This window comes from Scardinius erythrophthalmus, assembly GCF_964197995.2.
Source record: "Scardinius erythrophthalmus genome assembly, chromosome: 6".
NCBI classification, from domain to species: Eukaryota; Metazoa; Chordata; class Actinopteri; order Cypriniformes; family Leuciscidae; genus Scardinius; species Scardinius erythrophthalmus.
Window position 1 is genome coordinate 38445608 of NC_138226.1, and position 12805 is coordinate 38458412.

The window sequence follows — 12805 nt, forward strand, 5'->3', positions numbered from 1 at the left end:
GCACAAACGAAGCACAAACGAACGAGACTATTTTGGGTGAATTTGAAGCATGTGGGGGGGCTGGTGACGTCATCAAAAATAATTGAATGTATAATATTTTAAAACCCGAAGCAGCACAAACGAAAATTTTACCGGCACAAACGAGCACAAACGAAGCACAATCGAACGAGTCTATTTTGGGTGAATTTGGAGCATGTGGGGGGGCTGAGTGACCTCAGAATGACCACCTTATATTATTTTAATATCTAAAAAACCGAAGCAGCACAAACGAAAATTTTTACAGCACAAACCAGCACAAACGGAGCACAAACGATTGAGCATAGTTTGACGACATTTTGCGTTGGCCAACTTCACGCAGGTCCTCTCAGCACCTTTTGGACAAAAATGTCTGCATTTAAACTGCAATTTTTAATCCCAGGGCCATTTAACTATAAAACGATGCAATATTTGTTAAGAGGCTTTCATTCTGTTGGCCAGGCTTCGAAATTAAAATTTTTAACAGATGGTGCCATTTTTTCAGGTTTGGGCTATAAAGCAAATACTCACTTTATTCCTGTTTTCTACTTTGGCATATTATAGAGCCAATTGGATAAATTATGAAGCGACAATTGTGTGGGTGTATGGATGTCAGAGTGTGGTTTGTATGTGTGTAATAAAAAATGTTTTGCGTGTGTATGCTTGTAATATTCGAGAGAGAGAAACTCGACTGCAAATCACAAATCCAACCACTGTGTGTACCAGTGGAGTTTTGCTGGCATCTAACAGGAAAAATTGGTACTGCGGCCAAACAAGATCTTACTGAAAGCTCATTTTTTGAGATATCAACCTCAAATTTGGAACACAACTTGCTTAGATTTATGGCTTTGATTTTCTAGCAGTTTTAGAGTTCAACATGTTTCATAAAATATTCATTTTATATAAAATAATGTTCATAAATAATTTTCATTAACTTAAACCTCTATAACTTTTTATTTTATTTTACTTTTTCTTTTCTTTTTGCTTCAAAAATAATCTGCCACGGGTCTTCTTTAAAATGAGACCAAACTTAAGTCTGTGCACCCAAGCTTCAAATTTTTATGACAGTTTTTTAACACAGACATTTTTGTCCACTATGGACCAGTGTGTAACACAAGGGTTCAGGACAAGCGGCAACATGCTAACTATAAGACTACTGTCACTTTAAGACCGACACACATCCGATTTTCTCTCAAATGTTTGCGTTTACTTTAGACATAACCAACTGTGTTTAAGTAAACCCATACAGAATATTTGACAGTATTAGTGCAATAAGACTCTGAAGATAACTTGACTTGGCGCTGTTTGACAGGCTTTTATTGCTATTTTTTGTTTTATTGTTAGAACAGCGCATCAGCATGCGAATGAAATGTTTAACCTGCAAAGCACATACAATACAAATAATGAACTTTTGTGAATTGCAGTGTCCCGTGAGTTTAACTCTACTCTTTGTTAACATGTGATGTGAATGTACGTCGTGTCGTTGAGACGGAGGCGCCAGAACTGCAACTGATAGAATGAGCGCTATAGCACGATACCATATTTCTTAAAGCAGATTAAAAAAATCGTGATATCACACACCCCTGTCGCAGCATCAATGTGAATGTTCTTCTCAAACAGCACTATAACATAATGGTGAAATCAGAGATCCGCCTTTTGAAATCTGATCAAGTGTTCACAGACGCATGTTACTACTGGGAAAAACAGCCGTCTGTCAGCCTGTGATCAGATCAGTCGAGACAGCTCCTAATACCAGGCGTAAACAGGGTCAGAGAGAGTGTGTGTGACGTACGCTGGATCCAGGTGCAGAGTGGGAATGTGAGTTCTGGGGTGAACGGATGACAGGCGGTAAACCTCTTACTGGACTGGACCCATTACCACCCTGAAACTACAGAAAGAAGGAAATTGATCATGATTTCAAGCAACATGATTTGTTTATGTAAGAACATTAAGACACCACTCCACTTAACACCATATGAAGAGGAAGTGGAGAAAAAAATGTGCACAAACCTTCGAGCTCATGTGCATCGTCAACACATGAGGTTTTAATGTGCATAATATCAATGAGATTTGAGATCTGCGGCAGAAGGCAAGATGTTCAGAAGACTTGAAATTTATTGCACAAGGTTTTTTTGTTTTGGGGAGCGGGGAGCGGGGAGGGGGTGGGGGGGTTGAAAGCCACTGTTCATTGTATGCTTTCACTGCATGGAACAGAGCAGCTTGGACATTGTGTTAAATTTTTGCTCCCAATATAGCAAAACTGGCTCTAATTTGGATCAGACCCATGGCAGACAGGGAGAGAGTTCAGGAAACCTTGTTTGAAAAGTTTGAAATATTTTTTGCAATGCCGCTTTATGTTGGTAGCACAAAAATAATACACATACAAAGACAGAATCAAATTAAAACTGACACCATTTATTTCATTTTCAATAAATGTAATTTGACTAATAATAAATTGTTGTTCTTACTTTGTCTGACTCATCAGTTTGTTATTCTAAAGAAATGAAAAACCTTTCATTAATGAAATGTTTCTCCACCTCTAAAATTACTTTTGATGTAACAATATCGCTTGGGTGGGAAAATAATATTAATTGTATTTTAATAATAATAATAATAATATTTTTCACAATCCAATCAAATCACAAATATAAAAAAAATCAGGTCTACCCTACATTATTTCGTTCCAAATTTTCAGTTTTGCTTGAAAATGTTAAATATGCTACAAATGCGTTCACATTTTTAACCCTCTGTTTGCTGCTCGCAAGGTGGTCAAAAATGTCTGATTTTTCTTTTTATTTCAATGAAATGAATGTACTACATTTTAGTTCATAATGTTTTTTATTTACTATTTTGAATTTTTAGGGGATTTTACGATACGAAATTATATTTATAGAATAGTTTTATTTATATTTATTTATTTATCCACTAATATAAATGGTTATTTTATCAATTTATTACTAGTTAATCACTTTTTGAGCATAGGCCTGAGAATGAAACTTCCAACTTAAACTGCTTTAGAGCACAGACTTAAGTTTGGTCTCTTTAAAAAAAAAAAAAAAGACCTTTGGCAGATTATAGTTGAAGCGAAAAAAAAGTTAAAGTGAAACTAAAAACAAAGTTATGGAAATTTAAGTTTATTATGGAAATTGCATCGTAAGACTATTTTCCAAAACATGTTTACTCTAAAACTGTGAGAAAATCAAAGCCATAAATCTAAACCAGTTGTGTTTCAAATTTGAGGTTGATATGTAAAACAAATAAAAAGTGCAGTACTGAACATTTCCACTAAATGAAATTCTCTTCCCATTCGTTTCCAATGCGGTCATTTTTGACCGCGAACAAGTACAAGTGTGACTTTTTTTCAGGACCATTTAACCTTTTAGAATCATGTCAATGATTGTTGTGTTGACATATCAAGTGCCAAAACGTTTACCAAGTTTCGTACCATTCCGAAAAAGAAGGACATTTTTCAGTCTAAAATGACTGAACAGCATCAGAGGGTTAAAACAATATTGTCCAAGTTGCAATGACTTTATGTCAGTTCCGCTCTCATTAAGCCAATGCCAAAGATGTATCATACGTTTCCCTCAAATTACTGGCAGATACTCACATCAAAATAATCACTAATTTTCGGTCCCCGAATGACAGACTTCCCTGAGAGGAAAAAAAGACATGAATAAGCATATTAAGCTACACGTAAAGAACATACTAAGAGAGAGAGAGAGAGAGAGAGAGAGAGAGAGAGAGAGAGAGAGAGAGAGAGAGAGAGAGAGAGAGAGAGAGAGAGAGAGAGAGAGAGAGAGAGAGAGAGAGAGAGAGAGAGAGAGAGAGAGAGAGAGAGAGAGAGAGAGAGAGAGAGAGAGAGAGAGAGAGAGAGAGAGAGAGAGAGAGAGAGAGAGAGAGAGAGAGAGAGAGAGAGAGAGAGAGAGAGAGAGAGAGAGAGAGAGAATTTACCCTGACTGCTTTCTGATTGGTTGTCAGCAGCTTTCCTCTTCCTGCCCCGTGATGATTCAGAGTGCTTCTTTTCAGGAGTCTATAAATGAGAGATATTACATTCATACGCCATTTGTTATGAATTTATTCAGGTCTTTTGCACTCGATGCACGATAACGCTGGCCTCAGCAAAGCACTGAGCACCACATTTAAATTCAAAGTCTCCTGAGAGCAAATCGTACAATCTTTGAGTATCAGCTCATGGTAAAAAGAGACACATTGTGTGTCTTTGAACAGTATTTAATGACTCTTGAGTCTAAATGACTCTAAGAATATCTCTAATGTGAGAGTGCATAATCCAGGGCCTGGACCAATAATCACAGTCTATTTTCTCCCTCACCAGGGATGGGATGCAGAAATATCCTGCTCTTTTCAGCACAGACAAAGAGGGGTGAGCTGCCAAGGGCATCTTTGCATTCTGATCAGAGAGCAGTTCTTGCTCACTGGCTTGGACTGAAACCTCCACATCTGCCACCAAACTCCAGCAACAGATACCCACACACACCGATGTAACACTATTAAGAGATAAACGGTGTCCTACACACGCACTTAATATAGAAAAAGAAACGCTGCCTCATCTGTATGTTGATTAAAATGCTAATCTCTTTATAGCTGAGAGACGGAGAGAAAGAGAGTTTCCAAAATAGATGTGGTTAAACTCCGCCTTGTATATGATACATGGCTTCATCATGTTAATTTCACAATCTAAGCTTAATTTGAGGTTATTGTAGAAATGATAAACTCTAATGTGGGCTAGACCAGTGCATTTTTGGAAACACTGTCATATCCCTGCAACAACGAGAGGACTGTTGATTTGACTGAACCGAGAGCCTCCAAAAGCATCAGTTATGTCTCGATTCAATTCTCACATGACTGGGACAGAGAGACTTACTGAATACGCAGGAGAGCTTCCTCTTTTCCCATCTGATCCCTGCAACAAAGAAAGAGGAAGAGAGAATGAGAGGAGAGGAAAAGAATAGAAAAATTAGGAAAGGACAGAAATGAAAGGAAAATATTTATATATTTATATATTTATTTATATATATATATATATATATATATATATATATATATATATATATATATATATATATATATATATATATATATATATATATATATATATATATATATATATATATATATATATATATATATATATATATATATATATATATATATATATATATATATATATATATATATATATATATATTTATTTATTTATATATATATATATATATATATATATATATATATATATATATATATATATATATATATATATATATATATATATATATATATATATATATATATATATATATATATATATGAATGAAATGAGGAAAAGAGAAAAGAAAATGAGAGAATGTAAGAAAAAAAATTATGAAAAGAAAAAAAGAAAAGGAGAAAATGAGGGGAAAAAGAAAAGGATAGGAAAAGGGAAAAGGACGTAAAGGGAAAAGGAAATTAGAGAATAAATGGAAAAGGAAAACAAAAGAGGAGAGGAAAAGAACAAAATAAAGATGAGAAAATGGGAAAATGGGAAGGAAAGGGGGAAATAAATGAGTGAAAGAACAGGAAATGGAAAACAAGAGGAAAAAAAAATGCAAGCGAAAGGAAAACAAAAAGACCGAAATGCAAGGAAAATCATAATGATAATGTGAAAATGATAGGATAAGGAAAATAAGCAAAAGAAGAAAATATTAGGAAGAGGAACACGATAAAGAGAAAATCGGATAAAAGAAAAAGGAAATGAGATAATGAAAAGAAAACGAAAACAAAAGCGGAAAGTATAAGGAAAAGAAAGAAATAAAAATGAAAATGATAAAGAAAATAATAAGTATAAGTAAAAGGAGGAGGAGGAGGAGGAGGAGGAGGAGAGTGTGTTTCAGATGCGAGTGGGTCAGGAGCTGATGCTGGTGTTTATAATTAGCCCTCAGTGACAATGACAGAATGTCACGGTGGCCCTAACGAGCCGCACAGCCTCATATTGATGTTCTGCACGCTCACAACTGGCACTTCTGGGTCACAATGGCCACCAGCTCAGAACAAGAACATACAGAAGCACGCTTACCATCACTGCAATGCAATTACTAAAGCTCAAATTAGAAGAGCCTACAGAGAAACAAAGGCAAATTTTATTCAATGCATAAAAAACAAAAACAAAAAAAAAACCTTCAACCAGAGAACAATCCATGCACTCTCTTCAACTGTCTGTCTTCGTTTGATATAGACACTTCCATGCACTCTCTTCAACTGTCTGTCTTCGTTTGATATAGACACTTCCATGCACTCTCTTCAACTGTCTGTCTTCGTTTGACAGACGCTACAGAAAAGACACTTCTGCGCATGAAATGTTCTGAAATATGAAGATTACATAATCTTCATTCCTGTCACTGAAAATATAATCCGTGATACATATATTCAAATCCATCATGAATATGCAAATCACCCTGCATTAAATGAGTCATGTGCTTCAGGCTGCAGGTTTTGGAGGCTGTGATTAGTGTTCAGGGGATTATGGGTAATCTAGTGTATATAGTCTGAGGTGGGGCCTTAATGGAGGTTTTGGTGCCGTGTTGGGAGTATGTTGCAATGTGAGTGAAAGTCTGACAAGTGGTGTGTGCGTCAGCTCTAATGCAGTGGGAGCATGTGTGTGACAGGTGTGTGTGTGTGTGTCTGCAGTTTCTAGGTGTCTGACATCTGGCATAATAAGCAGCTCACAGCCACAAGAGAAGTTTATTCTCAACCTCCCAGTTCACTTTCTCTCTCCCTTCATAACTCGCTTCATTGGCTTCCTCCTCCTCTTGCTCTGATTTATGTCACAGCAGGTGTGTTGTGCAGGGGGAGGGGAGGACAATTCATCTTACTATGATGCTTTATGTGTGTGTGTGTGTGTGTGTGTGTGTGTGTGTGTGTGTGTGTGTGTGTGTGTGTGTGTGTGTGTGTGTGTGTGTGTGTGTGTGTGTGTGTACATGTGTAGTGCTTTGCCTGCTGATGGTTTAACTATTGGGGGTTATGACAGATGCCAACCCAGCTTGAGTCTGCTACAAAACCTAAACACACACACACACACAGTGACACAGCATCCTCTATGAGGCAGAAGCTCAACCCTCAGCACACACAGAACTAGAGCTTCATTACAGGGAACATTTCCCATCGGCCTGAGTCACACACACACACACACACACCAGCATCAATTTCTCTGTAACGCTTTGATTCAAAGAAAACACAGCAGAACGTCTCTGCACCATCTGCTGAACTATGAACAGAGTTATTAACAACAGCTTTCATCAGGACTCAACCGTGAACAGTTTAGAAAAGCATATCCATTATAGATCTCAGTTTGGAGCAAATGCTTCACTGCATCAATTAACGGTTTACTGATCATCTATTTATTTCTTTGTCATTCACAGTCCTTTTGGATAAAAGCTGTACAGATACAATCACGGACAGACTTCTAGAGTGGCCAGCTTCACTGATTACAGGAGGAGCGCCACACGTCTTGAATGGCGAGAAGACTCCTACAGCACAAATGCCTACATGGAAATTAGCATCCTGAAGGCTGATTCTCATGATCTAGTTGCTATGATGAATGAAGAGAGACAATATTTCGTGTGAGAGTACTTTAAATAAGTCTTTTCTGAGGTGTTCGCCAAAGATGAGTAACTTCAAAACAGGATGGAGTTCTTCTTTATTGGGAATATACCTTGTTGACCGGAATGAAAACAAGGCCGTGTTGGATAGAAGTACAGAAGAACCCATATATACAGTGCTTGCCATTATAAAGACCTCACAGTCTTGTTTTCATCCATTTTATTCTATATGACATCAACTCCCTGAATAAGGTCTATTACCAAGAATAAAAGCCGTGTTCATAAGTGTTACTCTTGAAGGCCAATGAACACTTATTTAACAAATACTTACTCAAAATTCACTAATAAAAGATTCGAAAGCAGAAAATGGCCATCGATTGGCCTTTCCGACTAGGTCAAATGACTACTACTCCTAAAAGTAAAGACAATTTACTCACCCTCATGTCGTTCCAAACCCTTTTGTATATAAACAAATACACGCAACACAAACATACTATTTTTAATGAAACTGGAGAGATTTCGGTTCCTCCACTGAAGGATAAAAATGTAAGTGCAGTGGACTTTCTAAGACATTGTAGAAGTAATGTTACTCCAAGTCTTCTGAAGAGACCCAAACACCTTTGTGATGAACGGATTTAATTTCATCATCATCATCATCATATATGGTAAACAGAAGCTCAACCGTATTTGCTTGACATGAGAACAAACGCCATTGGTTCTTGTACATTAAGTAAGCACGTTTGAGCTTCTGTTTATTTGATGTTACTGATGAAAATAAAGCTGTGCTCAATGTATGCAAGTTGATGAATGTTTATATCTAAATAAAAGCCTAAATTTAATCTGTTCATCATACAAAGCATTTGTCTCTCTGCGCTCGACTTTTACAACGTCTTTATGAACTTTTTGAAATGTCAGGTTTGGTTGCAGACTTTTACTGGAGGGACAGAAATCTCTCAAGTTTCTTTAAAATTATCTTCATTTTAAGTTTTGAAGATGAAGGAAAGTCTTAAGAGTTTGAAATGACATGAGGGTGAGTAAATGATGACAGAATTAACATTTTTGGCTCAACTATCATTTTATTTGGCCAATAAGTTATTGACTAATGCTGTTAATCTTAAAGTTATAAAATATCAACAATAACATCAGTCTATCGCTAACTGTAATGAATCATGACATGTATTGTCTTGTAATATCCAGCACTAATTGTTTCCCAATGAATATTCTTTTTGGAAAATTCCACAACAATATATAACAAGTATTTGGTTTAAAGATTACAATCATACATAAAAAAATTAAAAAGCACTACTTACCTCTGACTCTTTATCACTGGAGGAGCCCAGACTACCAAAACTGTGATTGGAACATTCGTTGTTTGTCAAGGTCTGTACAGAAGAAACATTTACATGAATCAATGCAGATGAGCCAGCTGAGAGTAAAGGCGGATGAATATGAGGTATTCATGCAACAGGTGTTATGAATTAATGATTTGACAACTCAAAGGAGAGGACAGTTGTACAAGCAAGAATACATCAAACAGCGAAAGAGAATTGTGTGTTTCAGTGTGAAGTCCACTGTAACCTGACATGAACCTCTCGGTCAGGATGTCATTTCTTCAAAAAGCTCATTACGAAAGTAGGAAGACATGAGTCTCTTCCATGAACATTTAAAATGCTGCCTTATCAAGCAGAATCCAGAGGAAAGAAGCCACGTCTGCATCCAGATAGGGATGCGCCGATATAAACATTTGGGCTGATACAATAATTCTTTATATTTGAAAGCAGAAAACCGATATATTGGGCGATAAATCTAAATCCAAATTTTACATCATTTTTGAGAGCCTGATTACAAAAACAGAAGTCTCAACATTAAAATGTATGTCCCAAGCACTTCAACATAAAAGAAACATTTACATTTCAGCCTGTGTTAAGTTTTAAAAAATATTTTACACATAAATATTTTATTTTATATATGTTTGTGTTAGGTCGGTTACCTGTGTCGGAAGTGTGCGGTAGACACACCCACTTTAACCATTTCAATATATTGATTAATCTGTTCCAAAAAGACCGTAAACATTACAGATAACATCTGAAGTAACAATTAATTTACATGTATATGTCGTAAATCTACTCCTTTGTGACTGATACGTTGCAAATCGGGTGGTTTTAGGTCAATGTTTTGGCTGTAAATCAATAATGCCCTCTAGGGAAGAGTAACATAGCCGCTCGAACACTTCTGGTGGCAGTTTAGATCCAGTCATTTATATAGATCAGTGATTGATACAGATATGTTTCTATTAATCTATTAGTCTGCATTTACATCACGCGTATCTATTCTGACATGCCATTTTTTGTCCCGTTCTAATTATCACCATGTCAATTTCTATTAGTGTGTTCATTATAATTAGTGTTATTATGTACAGTAGATGTCACTTCCGATATTTTGCAGTGTGTAATTGGCCGTCTCTCCTCTTACCAACATATAAATATAAAAAAAATCTTAAATGGATTACATATAGCCTCGAAAGGGCGCAAATACCGCTCCCTTTACCATCACTGAAAAAGCTGTCACTCAGTTTGCAATCTCACAAAGTTCCCTAAAAATCAATAAAGTAGTCTACACTGCATAATGAATCGCTTATTTACGTCTTTGTTTGTGAATAAGAGGATTTGTTAATGCATTTTGAGCAGTGACTGGATTCTGACTAAATTAAACATCTCTGATTGGCTATTGCATTCAAGAGATCAACAGATATGACTGTTACATTTCTCACCACTTTTTTTGTTTTAATAAATAGAAACATCTGACGTTATCCAGAGCGTAAACACAGTATGATTTTGTTCTTTTTTTAAGGGTGCTTATATTTAAATTTGACTTTGTGATGTTATTTTTTACCCATGTATTAATTCAACAAAAACTTGTGTAATCGGACATTAAATCGAGGGATCCCTGCAGTTCCGCTGCTGACCCCTGGATGAAAACACTCGGTCTATTATATCTGAAGAACCAGTTAAAACAAATACATTTACAAATGTATTAGTCAATAGGCATAATAGTCAATATTTGCTTGGTGAGCTCTAAACTGTCCTTGAATTTGTTCTAGATCATACACGAGGCATAATGGTGCCTTTCATACGAAAACGCTACCTTCTCTTTAGACATAACCATTGTCTGAAACACATATACAGTATAACACAACACATATAACAATAACAGTCCGGTGATAAACTCGGCTACTAACTTTGGTTCCTCCGCTAGCACTGCCAGTGCTGCCCACTGTGTTTCCACTGACTCCACCCAGAAACCTGGCCTCCAGCAACTCCTGCCGGCGCGGGTCCAAACTGTGCAGCTCCTCCATAGCACCTGAGTGATACACACACACACACACACGCATACATAGGTCACTATAGAGGTTTGTAAACCGCTTTCACTTGGGCTCACTTCATATAGGTAGACAGGAAAAAGCACATGAAGCCATATGTAACAGTCTCCTGGGTCAGGTGTTCACAAACACACAGGTACCGCATTCCCCAGAGCTTACATGGTACTCAAAACTAGATCACACAAACATGTTAAGCCTCATGACCTGTGTCTTACAATCAGAGACACAAAAATATCCAGTCTGTGTTGAGTGGAGATAGTGCATGTTAACATATGTGACTTCCCCGAAGACGACTAGCCTATAGTGAAATGCTGCAGCACACCCAACACAAGCACATTAAAACTGACATTTGAACAAAAATACCATTGTTCGCATGATTACTGTCTATGCACACACACCCCATCCCTCTTTACCACTTCTCTCTCTGTTTTTCCTTCAAATCACCCACTTCCTCCTGCTTTTCACTCCTTCCCTCACCCTCAGTTCTCTCTATCGGCCCCTGAGGCGTGGAGGAGCGAGAGTCGCTGTGAGGTTTCTCTGGGCGTTCTCGTCCGGGTGGGCTCCTCTGGGCTCACCCTGCTGTCATTATCTCCATCTAATGAGATGCCATTATGGCTCGTCTTCAAGCACAGCAGCTCAGTGCAGGAATCACACAGGAGCTCTACCACAGGGAAATACTCATATACTGCTGAGAGTAGACCAAGAAAATCCATAACAGTTCATTATAAGGTGAAACTTGTATATTGTTAAGACTGCAATATGCAAGGCTTACATCCTCCGCTTCTCGTCAGGGTATTCATCACCCTGTTGGGGTTTATTCTGAGATAACAAGCGGCAGGATATAGCCTACACTATCCCGCTTATTACACGGCTACTTGCCAAGTCAAGTCAAGCCACCTTTATTTATATAGCGCTTTTTACAATACAGATTGTGTCAAAGCAGCTTCACAGTGATAACATGGAAATAATACAACAAAGTTTGTTTCTAGAAGAAAATTGTGTCATCGTCCACCTGAAGTAAGGCAGATCAATAATATTGTTGAATATTAAATGTCCCCAACAAAGCAAGCCAAAAGCCAACGCAACAGTGGCAAGGAACCAAAACTCCATCAGTGACAGAATGGAGAAAAAAAAAACCTTGGGAGAGCCCAGGCTCAGTCGCTCAGTTCTCCTCTGGCCAACGAGCGAACAGTGTATGATTATGATTCAGTCAGCATTACAGGTCAGAAGTCAGATCGAATCAGAACATTCAGAATATTATCCAGTTCCATCTGGTTGGAAGTCGGAGTCATCGTGCCGGTATGGAGACGAGCTTGATGAGGATCAGTGCTGATGGCTGTCGTGTCGATGTAAATAATTAGAGATGAAATATTGATCTGAGTTGAAATATTTTATTAGGTCTTTAAACACAAAACTTCCGCAGAGAGAGCAAATGCAGCGGCAAGATCAAACTAGATGGACATTTAAGGGATACGGTACAGTCATGCCACTTATTACACAACATTTCGCCACATTAATAATTATGGAGATAAGAGATATTGATTTCAGATTAAACGATTTTAAAATCGTACCTGTTTGTAGCTTATAATCCAACAGTGTACAAAACAATAGTCACAAAATGGCAGCAGCTGAAATAGACATATCACTGGTCTGCTTTATATTTTTTAGACTTTAAAATTACATACATTTTATCATACAAGTAAGACTGTAAAGTAAAGTAAAGTAAAGTCTGATTGCCTGAAATTTTAATGGGCTTTCAATAAAACGTGGCTATACAGTAGAAAGAGAAAAATGTGAAATCAGTGCTACCTGACTA

At 37.1% G+C, this 12805-nt stretch overlaps 1 protein-coding gene across 10 annotated transcripts in view; it reads right to left on the bottom strand.

Moving 5' to 3' along the window:
- Nucleotides 1-12805, bottom strand: part of tlk1a (tousled-like kinase 1a) — a 51243-nt gene that overhangs the window by 16971 nt on the left and 21467 nt on the right. For 2 of the 10 annotated variants that reach the window (XM_081368413.1, XM_081368414.1), the window contains 6 exons: nt 10849-10970; nt 8921-8992; nt 4901-4939; nt 3970-4048; nt 3626-3669; nt 1808-1903 (listed from right to left, as the gene is read on the bottom strand). In XM_081368413.1, the coding sequence (XP_081224539.1) occupies nt 1808-1903; nt 3626-3669; nt 3970-4048; nt 4901-4939; nt 8921-8992; nt 10849-10970 (452 nt within the window). Of the gene's footprint in view, nt 1-1807; nt 1904-2025; nt 2093-2483; nt 2510-3625; nt 3670-3969; nt 4049-4900; nt 4940-8920; nt 8993-10848; nt 10971-12805 lie in introns of all 10 variants that reach the window. The other 8 variants (XM_081368416.1, XM_081368415.1, XM_081368419.1 and 5 more) reach the window with 6 other exon arrangements.